At 38.0% G+C, this 22552-nt stretch overlaps 1 protein-coding gene across 1 annotated transcript in view; it reads left to right on the top strand.

Moving 5' to 3' along the window:
* The window catches only part of B3GLCT (beta 3-glucosyltransferase), a gene marked incomplete at its 5' end in the record, with an annotated part of 135537 nt that overhangs the window by 41581 nt on the left and 71404 nt on the right, over positions 1-22552 (top strand). Inside the window, 3 exon segments of the mRNA XM_027775679.1 lie at positions 14853-14929; positions 15830-15941; positions 22488-22521. Of these exon segments, the coding sequence (XP_027631480.1) occupies positions 14853-14929; positions 15830-15941; positions 22488-22521 (223 nt within the window).

The following is a 22552-nucleotide window of genomic DNA, read 5'->3' on the forward strand; positions in this document are numbered from 1 at the left end:
AAAAAAAAAAAAAAAAAAGAGAGAGCGTCTGGGCAGGAAGCCTCATTTCAGGGCTGAAGGACTAGTCTGGGCAATGCTGCTTGGTGGTAGCTGACTCTGCTGGGCCTTCACCACAGCAGTTGGCAAAGCTTCAGGCTGGCAGGGGCTGTAGACCTGACCAGGGAGGCATGGGCAGGGATGGCTCCCATTGGGACTTAGATGAGTTGGTGCCACCAGACCAGGCTGAAAACATGTTCATCTGTGTTGTAGCATGTTGTCAGAATAACCTTTTTTTCCCCCCCAAGGATGAAGATAACTTCAGGTGTCCATAGATAGCATCTGAGGTGCAGGTGTTAGTGGCTGAAGCCAGATGCCTGTTTGAAGCTCAGGGGAAAGTTCAGCCAGGAGGTGGTGGATTTGAGGGTCAGTACACCAAGGTGCTAGCTGAAAGCTTGAAGGTGCTATTTCCAGGGAGAGCAGTGGGTCCTGGGGGCAGATTGGTGTCTGAGAATGCACAGAGCAAGAGCCAGAAGGAACACACTGAGAGGTGTTGGCAGAGGTACTGTCTGTGGAAGGTAGAGACCCCAGGCAGTAACCCTTTAAACAACGATCAGGAATGCAGTATTCCCCAGAGAGGGTCTCAGGCTGCCCATCTAGCAAGGCATTCTCTGCTGATTCCTCAGAAAGCATTCCATTCAGAGGGCTTTACTACTGCTGCCACGTTGTTGTTGGACTTACTATCTTAATTATGGTAAAAATATACATAACAGAATTTATATCTTAAGTGTACAATTCAGAAGTGTTAAACATATTTATGTTGTACATCAGATCTCCAGAACATTTTCATCTTGCAAAGTTGAAACTTATGCCCATTAAACAACAGCACCTCGCCCCACCTCCCCACAGCAACTGGCAACCCCCGTTCTACTTTCATCTCTATGAATCTGACCACTCTAGGAATCACACTGGATTTGTCTTTTTGGGACTGATTTACTCCACTTAATACTGCTTTCAAGGTTCATCTGTGTTGTAGCACGTTGTCAGAGTAATCTTTTCTTTTTCTTTTTTTTTTAAAGGCTGAATGTTACTGCTATTTTTATTTTGACATTCTGTCCATGTTGCTGCTAACCTTGGGAGACCTCTGTGATAGTATTTTCTTCTGCAGGTGCCGATTTCTAGGGCGCTCACTTGGCATCTCACATGGCTCCCTGCGGTGGACTGGCTCCTCTGGTGTAACCGTGCTGCCCCAAACTGCAGAGGAGGCAGAGCCTATTTCATATTCTTTTTGGTATCTCCTAGATCCTCTGTTGGAGTGCAAACACACACAGTCTGAGAAACAATATTTCTATTGATACTTTTTTTCTCAGCTTTTAAAGCTCATGAAATAGCTTCACGTATCCAAAGCATTTAACTTTTCTCCTGTTTTATTCTTTTCTTCTATTTAGTTTTAGTGTACACGTACTTAATTTTTATTGCTCTTTACCACTTGCAGTTTAGACAACCTGTTGAGTGGTAAACTTATGGCCACTAGGTGGCAATATTGGTTTTACATTTAAAAACACCTAATTAAGCAATGCCCCCTGCCCCCCGCCTTTAATTTCTGTGTTAGTAAATTGAGTTTAGACTAAAGCAATAAGGGGACCTTTAAATGATAGGATAGTCTGTTGTTATTCTGAAGTCCCTTCCTGGATAGAAGCCAGATATAAGTATTAAAGTAGTTAGGACGAAACTTTGAACATGTGGATTTTAGTTCCTCACAGATCCAGAGTATGCTGTTAGAGCTTAGGCAGTTTCACATTAGGGTTAACTTGTCTTTTGGCAGCTGAAATGACCAAAAAGATTTTAGAGTTTATGACAACTCTTCTTAATAGCGGATCATCTTTTTACTTTATAGAGTTTTATTTAATGTCACATGTGTGATTAAAAGTCAAGTTTAGGGGCTGACAGGTGGTGTGTTGGTTAGAGGTGCTGGACTCCCACACGGCTAACCACGGTTCGAGTCCTGGACCTGGTGGCTTGCTTTCTCCCTTTCTCTCTCTCTCTTTCTCTCACATGCTCTCTCTTGCATGTGTCTCTCTGGTCAAATAAAAGAAATAAAGCAAGCAAGCAAGCAAGCAAGCTAGCTAAATAAAATAATTTTTAAAATGAAAAAAAAAAAAAGTCAAGTTTAGGGACCAGCAGTTGGCATAATGGCTATGTCGCTGGACTCCCATGTAGTCGACTGCAGTTTGAGTCCTGGACCTGATGGCTTAAACTCACACTGGGCATGTGTGCGTGCGTGCCCAAGATCCCGAGAGAAGAATGGACGAGAAGGGATTGTAGCATGGCCATTCCCCCGGGGGGTGATTTCTCACTTTCTGTCTGTCTGTCTCTCTCTGTCTTTCTGGCGAGTAGCACATGCCCTATAGCAAAAGAAAACCTCTCCATAAAAAATAAGTCGTTTATTCCATAAATAGCCTTTTGGAGACCCCAAAATGATTGACAGCCGAAATAGAGTTTATAGATAATATTTGGGAGCAGTGATAAGGTACTCTGACCTATAACTACATGAAAATAGAAAAATAAGATCAGCTTCTGAGAATCAAATGTTGAAATGCACAAGGCATGTGGGGTTAGGCCACTTTAAAGAGGCAGGGTAGCTCCCTAATGAAAACTTACCCGGAATAAATATGGAAGTGCAGCTATCTGTGTGATATATTAACAAGAGTGTATGTAAATAAGTGGAATGGGTTATAGAATTCTATAGCACAATAAATGATGTTAGTCATGATTCAGTATACATTTTTTTTTAAGAGGTTTTTGCCTTAGGTTGCGCTCGTGGGAGATGGGAGAAGGGAGAAGACAGACATAGTGAGAGGGAAAGTCAGAAATCACCCCCAGAGGGAATGGCCATGCTGCAATTTTTTCTCTGTTTTCCTTCCAGGATCTTGGGCATGCACGAACATGTGCCCCACATGAGTTTCAAGCCACTGGGTCTGGGACTTGAGCTATGGTTGGGCATGTGGGAGTCTAGCGATGTAACCACTATGCCATCTGCTGGTCCCAAGTATACATTTCAAACTAAGTAGAAGAGCAGGATTCAAATGTGCACAACAGAAGTAATGATAGCTATGAAGATAGTAGGTATGTTACTATACTGATTTGATTATTACACATCATATACATGTTTTAAAAAACCACACTGTACCCTACAAAGATGTGTAACTATTATATATAAACTAGAAATTATGATTAAAATGATTATTGGAAAAAAACTTAACTGGAACCTGTTTTAAGAATTTGACATACATGGGACCAGCAGGAGGCATGGTGGTTAAGATGCTGGACACTCCCACATGGTCGACCAGGGTTTGAGTCCTGAATCTGGTGGCTTGCTTTCTCACTTCCTTTCTCTCTCACCCTCTGTCTCTCTATGATCAAACTAAAAATAAATAAATAAATAAAATAAAATAAATAATTATTTAAAAAAAAAGAATTTGACATACTTTTGAGAAAGAGTAGATGGCTCCATTAGCCATGGAAGTTGAGAAAGAGAGACTAAGGCAGACATTGTCGGGACATCTGGAGCACTATGATTGGTGCATGTGGGCACTTCTAGGGGGCTTTGGTGCTGTAGGTGACAAGTGTGTGCCACAACACTCAGGGCCAGGTCATCTGGGGCTTCATGTCACCTGGGACCTGAACTGTGGAGCCTCAGGTTATATTTTGGTTTCTCCCCAGATTTTCCCACCATTAGCATTCATCAGAATTTCTTGAGGGAGGAATCAGCAGTAAGTTTTATCATTTGAATATTTATCTGGTAGCCAAAAATATCTATTCATCCCACAATGCCAGATGTCTAGAACTGCTGCTTGTGTATTCATTGCTTCTGTCAGGTTGCACTTGACTATCACATCTGCCAAAAAAGAGAGGCGCAAAAATGTAATGGTTTCTGTGTTTATGCATCTATTTCTAGCTGTTGTCTTTGCTTCATTAGGTAAGTCATTATCTATGTGCATTTCGCCTCATGGTGCTAAAATGTGGTCTAATTACAAACCCAAACGTGGTGATTACTCACTTGACTTTCACATGGCCTATCGTGGTTCGAGTCCCAGATCCGGTGGCTTGAACATCACACTGGCTATGTGCATGCCCAAAATCCTGAGAGGAGAATGGAGGAGAAGGGATTGCAGCATGGCCATCCCTCCGGGGGTGGGGTGGGGTGGGGTGCGTGATTTTTTGCTTTCTGTCTTTATCTCCTCTGTGTCTTCAGTGAGTGCACATGCATTGTAACAAAAATCTCTCTAAAATATAAATATTTTTCATCACAGTGATGTAAATATATAAACAAAATCCTCAACTATTAGGTTGCTGGGAAAGTCATGACATATTTTTCTATGCAAAAATGCGCCATGACTTTCTAAACGCCCGAATAGCTTCATATCTGAAATCTCATACCTATAGTTGAGAATTGTTACTAAGTGGTAAAACTCTTTCCTTTTTTTTTCTAGAATAGTTTGGGTCATTGTAAATCATCATTTTCATTTCCAGTTTTAAAGCTTATATTGCAGATTATATGGCTTTGAAGTTTATGATTGTCTGTTTCTTCTAATCTGCAAGTCTGCAGATTTTACCAAATGCTAGTCTGTGTGCAGAGTACTGTTTTAGATATCTCTGGTGCCAAAGGTTGGAAAAGAATTGGCAAAAGATTTCCTAGCTTTTTAAATTAGAAGGAGCGTGGTAAATATTTCATAATATTACTATTATTATTTTCTTGGAGAGATTTTTGGTATGGGGGTATGTGTTGCTGGAGAGACAGAGAGAGACAAAGAGACAGAAAGTGAAAAATCACCCCCTGAGAGGATGGCCACACCATAGTCCCTTCTTCTTTCTCCTCTTGGGATTTTGGGCATGCACACACATGCACCTGATATGAATTTTAAGCCACTGGGTCTGGGACTTGAACCACGGTGGGCCATGTAAGAGTTCAGTGCTTTAACCACCACACCATCTACTGGCCCCAATATTTATATTTTTAAGGAGAAATTAGAGGTATGGAATAAGTTAGAGTATTCAGTAAACTGGTTTTGAAAATATTTTTTATTTCACGAGACAGAAAGGAACCTTGATAGCGTGTTGCCATGCCGTAATCCTTATTCTAGTCTCCCAGTCAGCCAGGATCATGGGCACATCTGGGATCTGAACCCAGGTCTCCATGTGGCTTTAATATGGCACAGCAGCAACCTGTTGTGTTACCATGGCTGGGTATTTTTTTTTTTTCCCATTAAAAACAAAACCAAAACCCAACAAAGACTAATTGGGTACCTGTAGTTATATTAAGCTCTTTTAAATGTAAAAGGCACCTATAGATAATACATGGAGCCTTGATACACATTTGAAGCAGGTTGAGAAGTGGGGCAATGGTAAGGACAAAAATTACCTCGAGGATGTAGACTTAAATGAAGATGCAGGTGAAGACCTGGATTGTCAGGAGGGCCTCTACTTCTGAATGCCAAGTGGGAACTGGAATTTGTAAGGGCACAGTTTGCGGGATGAATAAAGCATGTATTGGGAGTAGGATAGCGATCTGCAGATTGGAATGGATGAGGAGAAAGGTTGGTGAGATGGAAGATGTGGCTGATGAGTATGGGGTTCCTAAATGCAAATCTGTAGAGTACAGGTTTTGAAGAAGTGCTATTTTTTGTTTTCCTGATGTTATTCTTTTGTTTTTGTTTTGTTTTGTTCCTCCCTTACAGTTGGAACAGTAATGAGAAGTTAGAAAGATTGACTATTTAAAGGGTACACAAACAGAAAGCAACATGAAGACAAAACTAACAGAAGCTCATAAGAAGGGTTTGCACGATGCTCTCCTAATAAATCAAGACACCTCAGTGTTATTTAGCTTCATTGCCTATTATGGGCATAGCATCTGTGTGTCAATTATGATTTGACTTCTATTTTTTGAACTTAAATTCCTTTTTAAGTGGGTGTTTATATGGAAATTATTATATTTTGTTTGTTAAATGTTTGTTAAATGACATAGAGCAAACAGTTCAGTCTGTGGGGATGACTCGATTGCTGTGTCTTGAATTTATGTTGTGGCAGAAAGGTTGGAACTTGGGGTCCAGTCACCAAGAGGAGATCCTATGCTGAGATTATTTTTTTTAGGGAGATTTTTGCTATTGGGTACATGCACTTGCCAGAGAGACAGAAAGCAAGAACTCACCCTCTCCAAAGGGGATGGCATGCCACAATCCCTTTTCCTCCAGTCTCCTCTTGGGATTTTGGGCATGCAGAAACACATACTTGGTGTGAATTTCAAGCCCCTTAGTCTGGGACTCAAAACATGGTCAGCCATGTGGCAATGTAACCATTACGCCATCTGCTGGTCTCCCTATGCTAAAATTCTTAAGTTGAAAAGAGCACCCTTTACAGGGTCACCTGTCATGATCCTCTCCTCCAGGTTTCCTGGCCAATCAGGATCAGACATGTACAGGTCAACCAGGAAACCCCATATGGGTCCAGTGTCACTTGAGCAGTAGTCACTTCTGCACTGTCACTTTGGCCGGTGAGTTAATCTTTACTATCATCAGTGTATCAGTGTGTTAGCATCTGCCTGAAACTGTGGAACCCATTATTCTCCAAAGGAATTTCACAATAAGGTGATGGGTACAACAAAGGGGAGAAGATAAAGCATAGCTTTGTTGTTTTTAGTAGGTTCTAGTAAAACAAGGATCTGACACCATTTGAAGACATTAAAATGACCTTAGCACAAGGCAGGGGTCATGCTTGGCTGAGGAACACTTTGAATAGGGAATAAGGAAGTAGGCAGTTGTAGAAGGAGCATTTGGGAAAAGGAGAACAGAGTTCAGAACAAAGGCAAGAGCTAAGAAATGGGCAGAACTATGGATAAATTATGGATCGTTCCAGAGAACAGGGTTCAGAATGAAGGCAAGAACTAAGAAATGAGCAGAACCATGGTTAAATTATGGTTCGTTCCATTTATTAAGTCAGCCTACAAATATAGAAAAGAAAATCTAGAAGTGAGGCGTGTTTAAAAGTTTTTATTTATTTATTTATTTTTGCCCAGCCTCTGTGGTCCAGTTGATGGTTTGCTGATCAGAAGCCACATGGCCAAGCACAGCGCATGTGCCCTGTATCCTAATGGGGATGGAGAGCTCGGGGTGGGGATTGTGGTGTGACAGAACCCTGACAGGGATACTTTTCTTTTTCTCTCATGCACATGTGCTTTATATGAATAAAATTTACAGCGAAAAAATCAAAGGTTTTATTCGAGAGAGAAGTGGCAGATTCAGAAATACACTTACTGCTTTAGGCCAAGGAAGCTAGCCTGGTGCCTAGAATCCCCTCTACTCTCTCTATCCTTAAGTCCACAATAACTTTTGAAGAGAACAGGCACTACTGATTTTATTGTCTTCTCTTGTAGTGAGACTATAAACTTTATTTAAAACCTGGTAAAATCTCAGCATTACAAATAAATTACTTTTTTTGTTTGTTCACAGGGTTTCAGAAATCACTATTTTCTTGAGAAGATTTAGTCAGGTCTTGGCTCATTAGTGTTAAAATAAGCCGGGAAAGCTGGCAAATCCGTTTGTAGATTAGTGTGAAGAAGCCTGAGAAACATGGCCTTGAGTTTTTCTATATTTAGACTTTTTTTTTTATTGGCAGGGTGACAGTATGAGGTTCCTCATTGAAAGGTTAGCTCTGAGAGTCATGACTATGAGTTAGTTCCTCAGCATTTTGACTATCCATCACTAAACTTCTCTTTTGAGGTGAAAGTAATTGGGTGCTAAATTAATTTACTGAAAATCTATTTTTCTGGGGTAGAAATTGATAGATGTTCAGTAATCATATTGTTATTTATTAAACTGGAGATTTTATTACATTGCTGTTGAGTAAGAATTTATTCATTTATTTAATAAATATCTGTTGGATATTTACTTTGTATAGGGGCCTGGGAAAAATGTACTAAGAGAAGATAGATTTTAAAAAATATTCTTTCATTGAAATAACACTGTCATTTTTTTTTTCTTCAGAATTATTTCTTAATTTTATTTATTTATTTTTCCGGTGGGGGGAACAGGTTGCCCCAGCAGTTGAATTGTCGAGTGAATCAGTGTAGATGTGGAGCTCTGAGAACATAGGCAGGGTCACCTCCAGCCCTGCCCAGAAATTCCAGTGAAGGCTCTGTTGAGACATTTGACCTAATGAACCTGAAAAATAGTAAGAGTTTGTTGGACGTCTGCCTTAGGCAGCTGTGAGGGCTGCTGTTGGTGGAGGCAGTAAATTGTGGGTCTCACTGAGTATTAGTGAGTGAATGAAGAGGAAGAAGAGCTGCCTGTGAGCTGAGACGAGTTCATATTTGGGAAGGTGAAGTAGGAGGGGCTGGTGAGACATGTCATTTCTAGGACCCAGGTTTGGAGTAGAGACAAGATTGGAAACTACAGTAGTAATCATACCTGACTATTACTGAATGTTCATCATCACTGTTTATTTACTTATTTTATCCATGAATGAGTGAGAGAGAGAGAGAGAGAGAGAGAGAGCACGCACCCCCAAACAGGATCCTGATACCACAGTTCACCCCCAGCCTTTAATCATAGGCAAGCAAGTGCCCGTTGTACTCACAGAAGCCTCCAGACTCACAGAGTGTCACATTTTACCACTGTGCCACAGTCTGGTCCCCCATCATCTTTATTTATTCCTCATACCGATTCACGATCATATGCTGTTTCAAGCATCAGCTCATGTAGTCTATGGATTATTGTCATTCTTCCTATTTTGCAGAGAGAAAACTGAGGCTTAAAAAGATTAAGTGACTTGCCCATACTTGGGGAACTAAGCCTGGCTCTCAGTTCTGGCTGGCTCAGAAGTCTCTGCCCTGCTGCCTCCTTACATGCCTGTGGAGAGTGATCACCTGTGCTGCAGATCAGCCCCGTAAATGTGTGCAAATAATTCCACAATGATGAGTGAAGAGCATTTTATTTATTCCATCTCTTTACTCCTGACTTTATATTGTAGGTTTTTGCTTATTGCCTCTCTTGCTCATTGAAACGTGAGACCCAAGAGGGCCAGAAACTCTGCCTATCTTTTCATAGCTATTTCCTGTGTTCCTAGAATGGTGTGTGTACATAGTAGTTGCTCAGCAAATACTGTAAAATCAGTAATAGTGTTAATAGTCATTACACATCTACTGTGTGCCATTTGCTTGGCATACATCAGCTCATTAAGTCCCCCTGGCTGTTGTCATTCCCTTTGTACTGAATGAGGTAACAGAGACACAGCTAGGTTAAGGAGTTTGCTCAAGGTTACATGGCTCAGGAGAGAAAGAGGTAGGATTCAGATGCAAGAACTTTGGCTCCAGAAATCAGGTCTTTAAACACAAAGCCTTATCGCCTTTTGTGAGTAAATGAATTATTCCCTAAAACAGATGTATATGAGTTATGAAAATGTACTTAGTAATGCATTTCAAAATAAATAGTTTATAAAAATAAAATTTATGAATGAGGTAATTTTTTTATTGTTAGGAAAGATAGTTAATAATTGAGTATTAGAAAAAACTTTCTTTCTTTCTTTTTTTTTTTTTTTTTTAAAGTAGACTCAGATTCCTGGAAAGTATATTATTATAGCATCTCATATAATCTGCTGGCCCATAAATGAATAATGGTTTTCTGAAGGCTAATAAATCTGTCTGACATATGTTTCACACAACATATTACACATCTGTGTTATCCTCATAAGATGTATCTACCTCTTATGAAAGAAATTATAATAATAAACATGTTAATATTCATCATAATTTATTCGTTAGTCTAAAAGCTCAGGTCAATGCCTGAGAACTCTATAATAGTTAGAATTTGGAAATACATTTGAATTAAAATAAACTTTAAAAGAGAATTCATTCCTAGCTCAGCCAGTGGCTTGGTGGTTGAAGTGGCTGGATCCCACAGAGTCAACTAACTGTGTGGTTCGAATCTTGGAGCCAGTGGCTTGAAAGACACACTGGGCATATGTGCATGAGTTCCCCAAATTGCAAGGCAAAGGTGAGAGGAAGAAGGGATTGCAACATTGTCATCCTCTATGGAAGGTTTCTTGCTCTCTCTGTCTCTTTCTCTCTCTCTCTTTCTCACTGTCTCTCTGTTTCTGGTGAGCACACATCCCACCCTCTGGAAAGATTTTTTTCAGTAATGTGGGCACTGCATACACATTTGCCAAGTATATCTTTCAAGCTGCCAGGTCCAGGACTCTAACCTTATGGTCAACCTCAGGGATCTAGTCACCTTAACCACCACACCACCAGCTAGCCCAGCAGAATTCATTCTTTTAGAACCTTCCTTAATACTGAACAAAAGCATTGACTTTTGCTTCCTAGTTTAGCACTTGGTCTGAATAATGAGACTGAATTAGATCAGAAACCCATGTACTTTTAGGGCACAGATTAAGGAAAGGTTAAATTACAAATACTTGGAGTTAGTCTGTTGACAAAGGGAGGAACCGGCAGCATGGTGTTAAATTGTTGAATTCTCTTCAGACAGAAATAGAAAGACTGAAGAGAACCAAATCTGCCAACTAACTAAAATTATTTATGATATTTTAAATATTTATCTATTTTAATCCATATTCAAATGTTAGCTTTTTCAATCATACTATTAATATTTCTTGATATAAATTTTTAATGATTTCCCCTCCATCCTCAGAATATTTTGAGAATATCAGTTATGATGTTGGTATCAAACCCCTTTACCAAATGAAAATGAGCAGGTATAAAAACCAATTAATGAATTGAAGTGTTGGTTTTAAATTTGTTCCATCTCAATAATTGTTAGTTACTTTAAATATAAATCTATGCCTTGATAAGGAATGTTACCAAAGGAAGTAATGACTGAAAGTCCCATACACTGTCTGCAAGGTGACTATGATACCGGTAGAAGCTGGTGATAGAAATAAAGGTAGACATTGATTTAAAAGAGATGAATAGAATTGTCATAGAAGTTTACATTCCTATAATCAACCTTTTCATTTTTTCTTTTCCTTTTCTGTCATTTACCCATGTTATTATTTGCGTTTTTAGTAGTCCCTTTATGCTTGTCTCTGTTAGGGCTTTATCTCATTATTATCAATAGGATTTTGCATCGATACCTTTTAGGTTTGAAATAGTACATTGGTTTGGTGATGAAGCATCATTTAGCTTGACAACAGACAGGCAATATATGCATGAGTGCCTTTACCATGTCTTTTATTCCAAACAGCTCTGAGTAAAGTTGCTACATAACATTTTCTTGCTTTCCCCTTGATTTTTCATTTAAGAACTCTTTCTTAATTATCCATCTAATTACTTCTTTAAAAACTTGCTTTGCACCTAAAAGTACTATAAGGGACCAGTAGATGGCTTAATGGTTGTGTCACTGGACTCCCATGTAGTCGACCATGGTTCGAGTCCTGGACCTGGTGGCTTAAAACTCACACCAAGGGCATGTGCATGTGTGCCCAAAAGCCCACTAGGAGAATGGATGAGAAGGGATTGTGGGGTGGCCATCCCTCCTTGGGCATTGATTTCTCACTTTCTGTCTTTCTGTCTCTTGGGCAAGCACATACATCCTATAGCAAAAATCTAAATAAATAAATAAAAGTGCTATAAGAGGGCTATAAAGGTGACATAGCACCTTTAAGAAGGTCTAAATCTTTTATTGAGATATAATATAAATTATTATAATTCAAGAGGTAAGAATCTGGGATAAGATCATTTGATAGAAAATGTTATTATGATCTTTTATTTATCTTAGAGGTGCTAATAAATCTGAGTATGTATGTATCTATTTGTGTGTGTGTATGTGTGTTTGTGTGCATGTGTGTGTGTGTGTGTGTGTGTGTGTGTAGGACAAGAATAAGAGTTCTTGGGCTTTTTGGGGGATTAGTAGATTAAAATTTATTTATAATGAAAATAATCTTGGCTTAATCAAGAGCTAATCAAGACCAGGTTTTCAAGTGTCATGGCAGAACCTACTTTATATCTTTGAGTACTCACAGCCTTTTGGAGACTTTCCAACAAGACATGCAAGTTTTTGAAATGTTTATATTTGGAGACATAGAGGGACAAAAAACGTGATTTTCTTCTTCTTCTTCCTTTTTTTTTTTTTTTTTTTTAATGAGGGAGCAAGAGTGTGTGCACACAAGATACAGGGAAGAGGGTGGAGAGAGAGAACTAGGTATTTTTTTGCAGGGCCTTGCCACATCGCTGTCCTTCTGCCTGGGCCTTAGCTAGAACCGCAGGTATACACCACAGTGCTAGTCTGTTTAGATTGGGCCAGGAACTGAACCTTTGTGGCCCCCAGCTCTTGTGCAGTGGTGCCTTCCTACTTGTTCCACTGTGACTGGCTATTCTTGTATTCACAGACTGAAGCAAATGTGAAATCCAGTATATGGTATAGTAAACATAAAGTAAAAAGAGCCAGGAATCATTTTTTTCTCTTTTTTTGGAGAGGTTTTTGCTATAGGGCGCGTACGCTCGCCAGAAAGACAGAGAGACAGAGAGACAAAGCGAGAAATCACCCCCCAGGGGGGTTGGCTATGCCGCAATCCCTTCTCCTCCATTCTCCTCTCGGGATCTTGGGCACGCATGCACACGTGCCTGGCTTGAGTTTAAGCCACCGGGTCTGGGACTTGAACCGCAGTTGGCTACATGGGAGTTCAGCAACATAGCCATTACACTAACTGCTGATCCTCATGGAATCATTTTAATCTACTGATAATATGTAGAGTTTATTTCAGCCTAGGATTTCACATTGACTTTGCACCCACTAAATCTTTGCCTGCTTTTATTTTTATTGTTGAGACAGAACTTATTCATAAGCGTATGTTCTCATTTCTGCCAGTAAAGTACCCTTGCAGCCTTTCGAATGGGTTTGTTGTCTAAGGGTGAAAGGAAGCACTTTCTCAATTAACATCTGTTGGTGTTACTTATAATTATACCCTACAACTAGGAAGTACAGTATTTGCGTGCAAGTGAATTCTTGAGGTCCATTTCATTTTTCCTCAATTGAAAAAAAAACACTATTTTATCTACAGTAGAGGATTTTTAAAGCATATATCTCATCATTCTATACTCTTTTTTTTTTTTTTTTTTAGAGAGATTTTCACTGTAGGGCACGTGCGCTCGCCAGACAGACAGAGAGAGACATAGAGACAGAAAGCAAGAAATCACCCCCCAGGGGGGATGGTCACGCCACAATCCCTTCTCCTCCATTTTCCTCTCGGGATCTTGGGCACGCACGCACACACGCCCGGCGTGAGTTTTAAGCCACCGGGTCCAGGACGCGAACCGCGGTCGACTACGTGGGAGTCCAGCGACATAGCCATTACGCTAACTGCTGTTTCCCATCATTCTATACTCTTGACATAAACTTTTTGATTTTTCAGGTTCTCTCAGTTTCTGTTCATTTACTAATTTGTCTTATTGGAATCATGTATGTTTTTTCCATTTAACATAAAGATATTTCATTGCTATAAAGTTTTCATCATAATTTTAATTGCTTCATAATAACTCATTATCTACTTATTTTTACATAAAACTTTTAAAAGTATTTACTGTATTTCTTTTCTTGTCTAGTTTACATTAGTATTTATCATAATTCAAAGTTCTATAGTTTTATGCAAATAGTAATGCCATTAGTTTCTTTACACATGGTTTTTATGCTTTTATATGATCTTTCATGAATAAATATGGGGACAAATGTATATATATATATACAGCAGTTTTTAAAAGACAATGAAAATTACTGCATAATTCAGAAACAACAGTAGACAGGCCCTGAATTATTTATATTGTACTATATTGGGTAACTGCTAATTCAGCTTTTAAGTTTGCTCTGTCTAACATGCTATGTTGTTTGTTTGATTTAACCTTTGATTCTTGTTTTTGCATTCATATTTGCATGTAGAAGTTGAATTAAATACTACATAAAAGAAAGAAATGAGGTCTATTAGACATTCAGTTCCAAAGACTTGTATTAAAAACCATTCTCTTCTTAAATAATAAAGATATATGATCTCTAAGCTGGCTATGGAATCCACCTCACTACAGTCATATTTCAGATATTCAGACATTTATTCTTAAGTGATTTTGTCTGTAACAGTTATCAGGAGTATAGTTTTATTGCTATTATAAAACACTGGATATAATAAAGTTTGTTGGGGGAGGAGGTTCAAGCCTATCAGCTAGAAAATTTGTGACTTTTGGGTTTTGTTAACACTTTGATATATTAGCAAACAGTGCTCTACTTCAAAGCTAACACAGCCTCAAAAATATTCTCTTTCTCTGTATGTATAATACATATTTATATAACCACAATTGCAGCTCATTTCTGAATCTCATTTCTTCCTGTGTTTATAAATTTGTACATTCCATTTTTATGCTACTTCTATTATTGCCCGAGTAATTAAGGATTATATTTCTAGTGTTTAGACCAAAACTTTTTGTTACTATACTGTTTTAATGTTTTCAGAGCACTTTAGAAAATCATTTTTTAACATGATGTAGATTGGATATTGTATTCTCTTGCTTAGCCAAAATGTGTAATTTATATGTGTTACAAGTTTGTGTGCATAAATTGTAGGTTAGCCATGAGTATCTCTGAAGACCTTCCTTATAGGTCTTGAGCACTATTGGCTATCTGGGTGGAAGAAAGGTTGTATAGATTCTGCTGAAATCCTTTACATATAGCAACTGCTGAGAATGAGAAAAAACAAGAATGGAATGGAGAGTAACATGTAAGAGCTCTAGAAATAGCTGCATTTTAAATTGTGATTTCATTTGTTTGAATTTTTAAAGTGGTCATTTGTATTCTTATCTATCTTCTTTGATCATTCTCTTCCAGGAACTCCCCAGAGTTCTTCTTCTTCATCAGTTGGGGAAGCAGGAAGGTGCATGGACCATACTTCCTCTGTTGCCACAGTACGTTTAACTTAAAATGTGTAGATTTTTTGACATTTCTACCTGAACACTCTTATGCTCCTTGATCTTCTTAGTAAGAGGGTGTGTTTTTCCACTTTAATCAATAAGTAAATTAAATTTTAAAAAATAAATTTTACTTTTTATAATTACCACATTAGTCAAATTTCTCGACATTTGATTCTTAATCATAAATTGCTTTTATTTTTAAATACACTTTTTGGGACCAGCAGATGGCATAATGGCTGTGTCGCTGTATTCCCACGTAGTTGACCACGGTTCCAGTCCCAGACCTGGTGGCTTAAACTCATGCCGGGTACGTGTGCGTGTGTGCCCAAGATCCCGAGACAGGAGGATGGAGGAGAAGGAATTGCAGTGTACCATCTCCCTGGGGGGTGATTTCTTGTTTTCTGTCTCTCTCTGTCTTTCTGGGGAGTGCACATGTCCCATAGCAAAAATCTCTCCAAAAAAAAAAAAAAAAAGAATTAATTATGCTTTTTTTTTTTTTAAAGTTATTTTCTTTCATGATACACAGGCAGACAGGGACAGATATCTTTGACAGGGTCTCACCCCATTGCCGTCCTTACTCTGTAAATATGCTTCTTAAGAAATAAGATGCTTCAGGTAGGTATTTTAAAGTCATTTATCTTCTGACTTGATGCTGATATGAAGAGAATTAAGAATGCTAGTTGTTCTACAAACCATTAGTGTCTGGCTTCCTATAAGCTGAAACACTATGCATTGAAGAAAGCATAGAGGGAAAAAAATCTAGATGTCTTCCTATTCTATATGTCTTTCATCCATTTTCTACTTAGCAATTTTAAACCTATGAACTTATTTTATAGAAGTGATTACTGTTTCTGGTTTGTTTTTTTCTTTTCTTTCTTTTATTTTTTTGGCCAGTTTTTCTGTAACATATAGCAAAAATTCATCGTGGATTTTCTTCTGTGAAGAAGAGACAAGGATACAGATTCCAAAACTCTTAGAAACACTCAGAAGATATGACCCATCTAAGGTGAATACAGTTTTAATACCAGTATTTATCTTTTGGGACAGTGCTTCAAAAATGATTGAATTTTCATGAAGAGGTTTTTGAATCTAATAAAAACATTTGATTTAAAATGAAAAAGGATGAAATAATGGTTGAATATCTGGAAGCTATTATGTTAAATGATTCTCTTTGAGGTTTATAGCTTAAAGAGGGATGGAACTTATACTGAGATATTTTAAATGAAAAAAAATTCCATTTATGTATTAACAATTTCAGAGAGTTAACAAACTATAGGCTAGAATTCAGAAACAGTTTACCCAGGCTGGCCCCATAGCACCATGGTTAAGCACTATGCAGAAGGGCTGGATCCTATATGTACTACTGTAGTTCAAATCTTGAATCCAGCAGCTTAAAAAACATGTAAGGCATGTACATGTGTACCCAGGATTCTGAGGGAAGGACGAACAGAGGAGAAAAGGGTTGCAGCATGACCAGACCCCACTGAGGGTACACATGCTCTCTTTCTCTCTCTCTCTCTCTATATATATATGTGCCTCTGGCAAAAGAAAAAAAATAGAGACAGTTTACCCTAGGAATAAAAGGGTTATTTCTCTTCATTGGACAGTGACCACATATTATTTTAGAAATACTTTTTTAAAAAATTATTTATTTATTTAATTCTATTTGTTGTTATTATTTTGTAATTTGACCAGACAGAGACAGAGAGAAAGAAAGGGAAAGTGAGACATCAAGCCACCAGGTCTGGGACTTGAACCGCTGTCGGCCATGGGAGAATCCAGCGCCTTTATCCTCCACACCACCTGCCAGCCCCTGTTTTAGAAATATTTTTTGAGTGCCAGCAGCACATGGGGCATCATGGAAGGCAGGGGCTAGAACAAAACAGACAAGGATCCTGACCACCTGCATACAGAAGGGAGGAGAGATCATTAGAGAAGCAAGTATAGTTAAAAGCAAAACATCTATAATATGGAAGTGTTAGAAGCATGTAACAGAGGTATTGAACCTAATCTAGGAGGGCCAGGACAGGAAGTGGTTTTGTTTTGTTTTGATTTTTTACAAATCTAAATGACTGTTGCTTTATTTTTACTTTATATGTGCAGAGTAACACATTTCTTTAACTACATAATTTATTTTATTTTATTTTACTTACAAATAGAACTATCATATGACCCAGTAAACCCATTCCTTGGTATTTACCTAAAGGATAGGAAAACAACTCAGTCAGAATTGACTTTTGAGTCCTGTAGGATGAATAGGAGTTCGCAGGAGAGAAAGTGGATATGCCAGTCAGAGGAACCGCTGTTTGAGAGAGTGATGTTGAAAAAGGTTGTTTCATCTTTTGTTAGTGGGATTCAGTGAGGTTCACTACTCCTTTTGTATTTTTCAAATCGTATTTTGTTCAGATTTGATATAGCAACTGGATCTCATTTACTCTAAATCTAAAGTCCTGAGCGGTGTTTAATACTTAGTTGGTGAACAATGGATATTTGTGATAAGGAATAACCCTTAATATCAGCCTTTCTGCTGAGCTGTTGGGTTGTTGGAAAAGTCATGGTGTACTTTTTTTTTTTTTTTTTTTTTTTTTATGCAAAAATGAGTCATGACTTCTGACAACCTAATACATTCAAGGGCACATAGGTTTAGAGAGAACTGTCTTAGAGAATGTCAGGCATAAATCTGACAAATTCACTTCTCTTACTGAAGCCCAGGTTACAGCCTGATCACTTTATGAAATTCTATAAACTTAAAATCAGCAGAATTGAGCCTTTTCTAGAGGCCTTTGTTTTTTTTCTTTTTTTTATCATTAAGAGACAAGCCCCATTCTAGTGAATCAGGTTTAATGGGGCTATGGGGAAGCAAAGTCAAATTTCTGGGTGCCTTCTTCATTTGTTGATACAGATATAAAAAGTTGGGTAGCAATGATTATTAGATTAATTTCTCAAACACTAGAAAGTCTGTTACTATAATAACCACTGGTTTTCATGATCTTTAAATGTTGGAAGGATCCATTGTGATTTTGCTTCATGCTTTTGGTTTCTGGGAAAGTACAGATATAATTGGATGAGAAGGTTGTTAGATTAAAAAAAGTAATTCCTTCAAAGAAGAGAATTATGAACTCGTCTCATCCCATCTTCTCACATGATTAGCATCTGAGTTCTTTGTGCCATGTTTTATGTAAACCATTCGTTAGGCTTTTATGTTTCCTTTGACTTGAGAAAAACTCCCAAATCTTTTTTTAAGATGTAGGAGTTTTAACCTCCTCCTAGTGTTCCTTTCACCTGGAGATTATTTTTCCATTTTCCATAGCTCTAATTCTGTACAGGAGATAGTGAGTCACTGCTTTTGAATGAAAATTGGAATGATAAATTTAAAAGTTCAAAGCAAGTTCATGAAAAGCAAGTACAGAAAGAGGTAAAATGAGATGTTTCTCCCTCTTTTCTGAACTCTGCTGTATAAAGAAATCTAGGATGCTTTATTTCTTTTGAAACTAGCATTAAGGAATAGAGATTACATAATGTTGAGGTTAGCATGCACCAATGTGCTTTTTCCTCTATCACTGAAATTGTAGGAATAAAATATAAAACAAGTCTGGCTTTGATAATGACACGAATTAGCTACATTAAAATAGTAATTATGGAATGTATTAGGGTATAAGTTATTTTATTTGATTCTGATTTTTTTCTTTAACATTCTTCCGCCATTCTACTAATAAAGATTCATACTATTTACAGTATTTTAAATGTAAAAATTTAACTTTATTAAAGTAATTACTCTCCAAGTGATTTCTATAAATTTCCATAATGTGTTTGAAGTCTTTTGTACTCTCACAGTTTGCTTTTAATATATGTGTACTTGATGAAGTACGTTGACTTTTTTTTTTTTGGAGAGGTTTTTGCTATAGGGTGCGTGTGCTCACCAACCAGACAGAGAGAGACAGAGAGACAGAAAGCGAGAAATCACCCCTCCAGGGGGGATGGCCATGCCGCAGTCCCTTCTCCTCCATTCTCCTCTTGGGATCTTGGGCACGCACGCACACGTGCCCGGTGTGAGTTTAAGCCACCGGGTCCGGGACTCGAACCACGGCCGACTACGTGGGACTCCAGTGACATAGCCATTACACTAACTGCTGGTCCCAGTACGTTGACTTTTTAAATTAAATTTTTAAAAATTTTGCTAGTCGGTGTATGCAATCACCAAAAAAAGAGAAAGAAGGGGAGAGGGAGAAAGCACCCCCCAGTGGAGTGTGGTAACAGTACAGTCCCTTTTTCTCCATTTCTTCATGCCCTTGGGATTTTGGGCATACACCTTTACATACACATGTTTTTCAAGCTACTGGGGTGGGAATTTTAACTACTGGTTAGCCACATGGGATCCAACTCCCTTAATCACCAGGCCATGGGTAGGTCCCTGATTTGCATTACTGATTACCAGATGCTAGTAGTGAATAATTCTGATCTACAAGTAGAACATTGTCTTAGTTACTTTTTCATGTTTTATCTTGATTATAATTGGCATTTTCATGAAGTCATTAAGAAAGATATTCAGAGAGTGCCTCTTTCCATAGATTCTATATTAATTTCTCCCTTAAAGTAGTTTGTAGTATAACTCACACAAAAGTCTTAGAAAACAATAATATATTCTACATAGTAGCTAAACACTTTAATTAGGAGATAAAACATAACAACATGTTTTTCGTAAAATTATGTTTGGAACAGATTTTAATAGTGAAAGATTGATAAGAAAGGTACCATAATTTATTGAAGTATTTATTTTCTTTATACAAACTCTAATTGGCATGGTGTGTTAAATGTGATTTTCATATGGAAAAGGTTCAGTAGTTTGATAAAGAGCTGTGCTGATTTTTTGTTTTAAGTTGTTGAATTTTCTACTTCAAGCTGAAATCACTTGCCTTGGTCATTATTAGGCATTCTTCTCACCCAGTAATGTATCAAGAAGAAAGTCGTCTTGTGGATCTGTGAATCTAGTCATAGTTATGTTAATGGCTGTCATCACCTTTTGCTAGGTTGATCAAAACTAGGACTGTAGGAGGTTTTTGGCATACAGCCTCAAGCAAAATAAGGCCCTTAAGAAATACTTGAGTGCTTAAGTATTGTACCCCTCCTGCTAGCATTTATTTATTTATTTGGCTCTTGCCATAGGGTGCATGCACTCAACTAAAAGAGGGAAAGTGAGAAATCATCCCTCAGGGGGGGTGGCCTCTTAGCAATACTTTCTCCTCCATTTGCTTCCTGGGATTTGGGGCACACATGTACATGCACCTGGTGTGATTTTCAAACCGCTAGGTCCAGGACTGAAATTGTAGTCAGCCATGTGGGAGCCCAGTACCTTAACCACCTGCTGGCCTCTTACTGCTACATTTTGTTAAGAAATAGAGAGTGAGGTAATATTGGCTGGATAAGAGAGAAAATATATTAAACTTCTAGAACTTAGGGCACTTGATTTAAATGACATGCCATGGTTTCTTCAATAGGGGAGATTTGCCACTTAAATCACTCCTGGGCTTTTTTCAGTCATTTAACAAAAATCTACAGAGCACCCATTACATGTTAGGTGTACTGGGACACAACAATTAACAAAATGGACAGCATCCTTGCTTTCAAGGAGGTAATATTCTTGTTTTAGGGAAGATAGGCAGTAAGCAAAAAATGCACATAAATATATAATGTGTCAGATGGTAATATGTGCTATAGAAAAAAACACAGCACAATAAGGTGGTAAGGGGTAGACTGAGGGTGGTCTAGTCTGTAAAAAGTGATCAGGTCACATTTGAGCAGAGTTTGGAGGAATGGAATGAGCCATGTGCTCCCTACTTCCACATCAAACTGCTTATTTCAGTACCTCTGGCCCTTCAGTAGGAACCTCAAACTCAACATACTCAAAACAGAAACCTTGATATCTTTATGAACCTCTTCCATCTTCAGCTTCCTCTTCTCAAAAATGGCTACAGTATCTATCCAGCTGTTCATATAGAAAACTCAGGACTCACGCTTGGTTCTTCTTTCTTTCAGCTCCATATTGGCATTTGCAACTGGATCTACTTCCAAAGTATATCTCATCCACCTTTTCTGTTTGACGCTGCCACTCTGGTCCAGGCTACCATCATCTTTTGCCTTGACCTTTACTAGAGCCTCCTAACAATTATCTTGGTTTCATCTCTTGCCGTTCTAATAATCTGGCCTCGCTGTAATTTAGATTATGTCACTCACCTGAGCAAAAACTTCCAGTGGTTTCTTATTTCATCTCAGGTATCTTCATTGGGTGTTTTATTTGAGGTTGGCAGCAATTCTCTTCCATCATTGCAAAGATGTATTATTGTCTTTTACTTTTTATTATTTCTGTTGAAATAATGCGCTATAATAAAGGACTTTAAAAAGTTCATGGAAAATGTAATTAAAGTGCAAGATTATTTTGATGCAAAACATTTTTGAAACCTATAGTTTTTCATACCATGCATATTCTATGAACTTTTCAAAGTTATGCTGTCTTATTTTCATTATAGCACATTTCAATCACTAGCTGAAGTTACTGTACTTACTTGCTTATTTTCTGTCTTCCCACTGTAATGTAAGCTGTGTTCCTGCCTGGCTTTTCAATTCATCTTAATTGAATGGATTAATGAAAATAAAATAAGCACTGATTTGCAAAGGGATTTTTTTCAAAATTTCTTTGAAAATCTCAGTGGAATATAAGGGAACAGTTTTCTTTGCTTTATTATACTTTAAAATAGAACTGGGACCAGCAGTTGGCATAATGGCTGTGTCACTGGATTCCTATGTAGCCAACCCTGGTTTGAGCCCCGGACCCGGTGTCTGCATGCCCAAGATCCCAAGAGGAGAATGGAGAAGAAGGGATTGTGGCATGGCCATCCCCCTGGGGAGTGATTTCTTGCTTTCTCTTTCTCCATCTGTCTCTGTGTTTCTGGCGAGCACATGTGCCCTATGGCAAAAACCTCTCAAAAACAAAACAAAACAAAACAAAACAAAAAATGCAAAAACTGGAATATTCTATAAAATGCCACTTTCAAGGCCAGTCCTTGGTGCAGTTAAGTCCCATACTTGGGTAGCCGGATCCCATATGACTGATCACAGTTTGAATCCCTACATGGTGACTTGAAAAATATTCCAGGTATCATGTGTGTATGTGCCCCAAGCCCTGACAAAATGGACAGATGGAAAATAAATATTATGGAATGATCTCACTTTCATTGCAGGGGGTGCTTTCTCTCTCTGGTGAATGTGGATGCCCTCTGGCAATAAAAAATAAATAGATGCCTCTTTTATACATTGATAGCATAATGATAGCTAACATTTTGTTGATCCTGATATTGAACTCTTTCCTTTAAAAATGGAGATTATGATCTATTCAATATCATACTAGTATTATATTTTTGTTCAAATTCTGTAGACACATATACTGTGTTAACTGTCATCCAAAATAATTAGTTAACCAAAACTAATGATACTACCTTGTTTTTGGTCTCATATGAAATGAATTTTTTTAATGACATTTTATATCTTTATTTAACAGGAATGGTTTTTAGGAAAAGCATTACATGATGAAGAATCTACAATTATTCACCATTATGCCTTTTC

The sequence above is a fragment of the Tupaia chinensis genome, unplaced genomic scaffold (genome assembly GCF_000334495.1).
Source record: "Tupaia chinensis unplaced genomic scaffold, TupChi_1.0 Scaffold000597_1, whole genome shotgun sequence".
In the NCBI taxonomy this organism is placed as follows: Eukaryota; Metazoa; Chordata; class Mammalia; order Scandentia; family Tupaiidae; genus Tupaia; species Tupaia belangeri.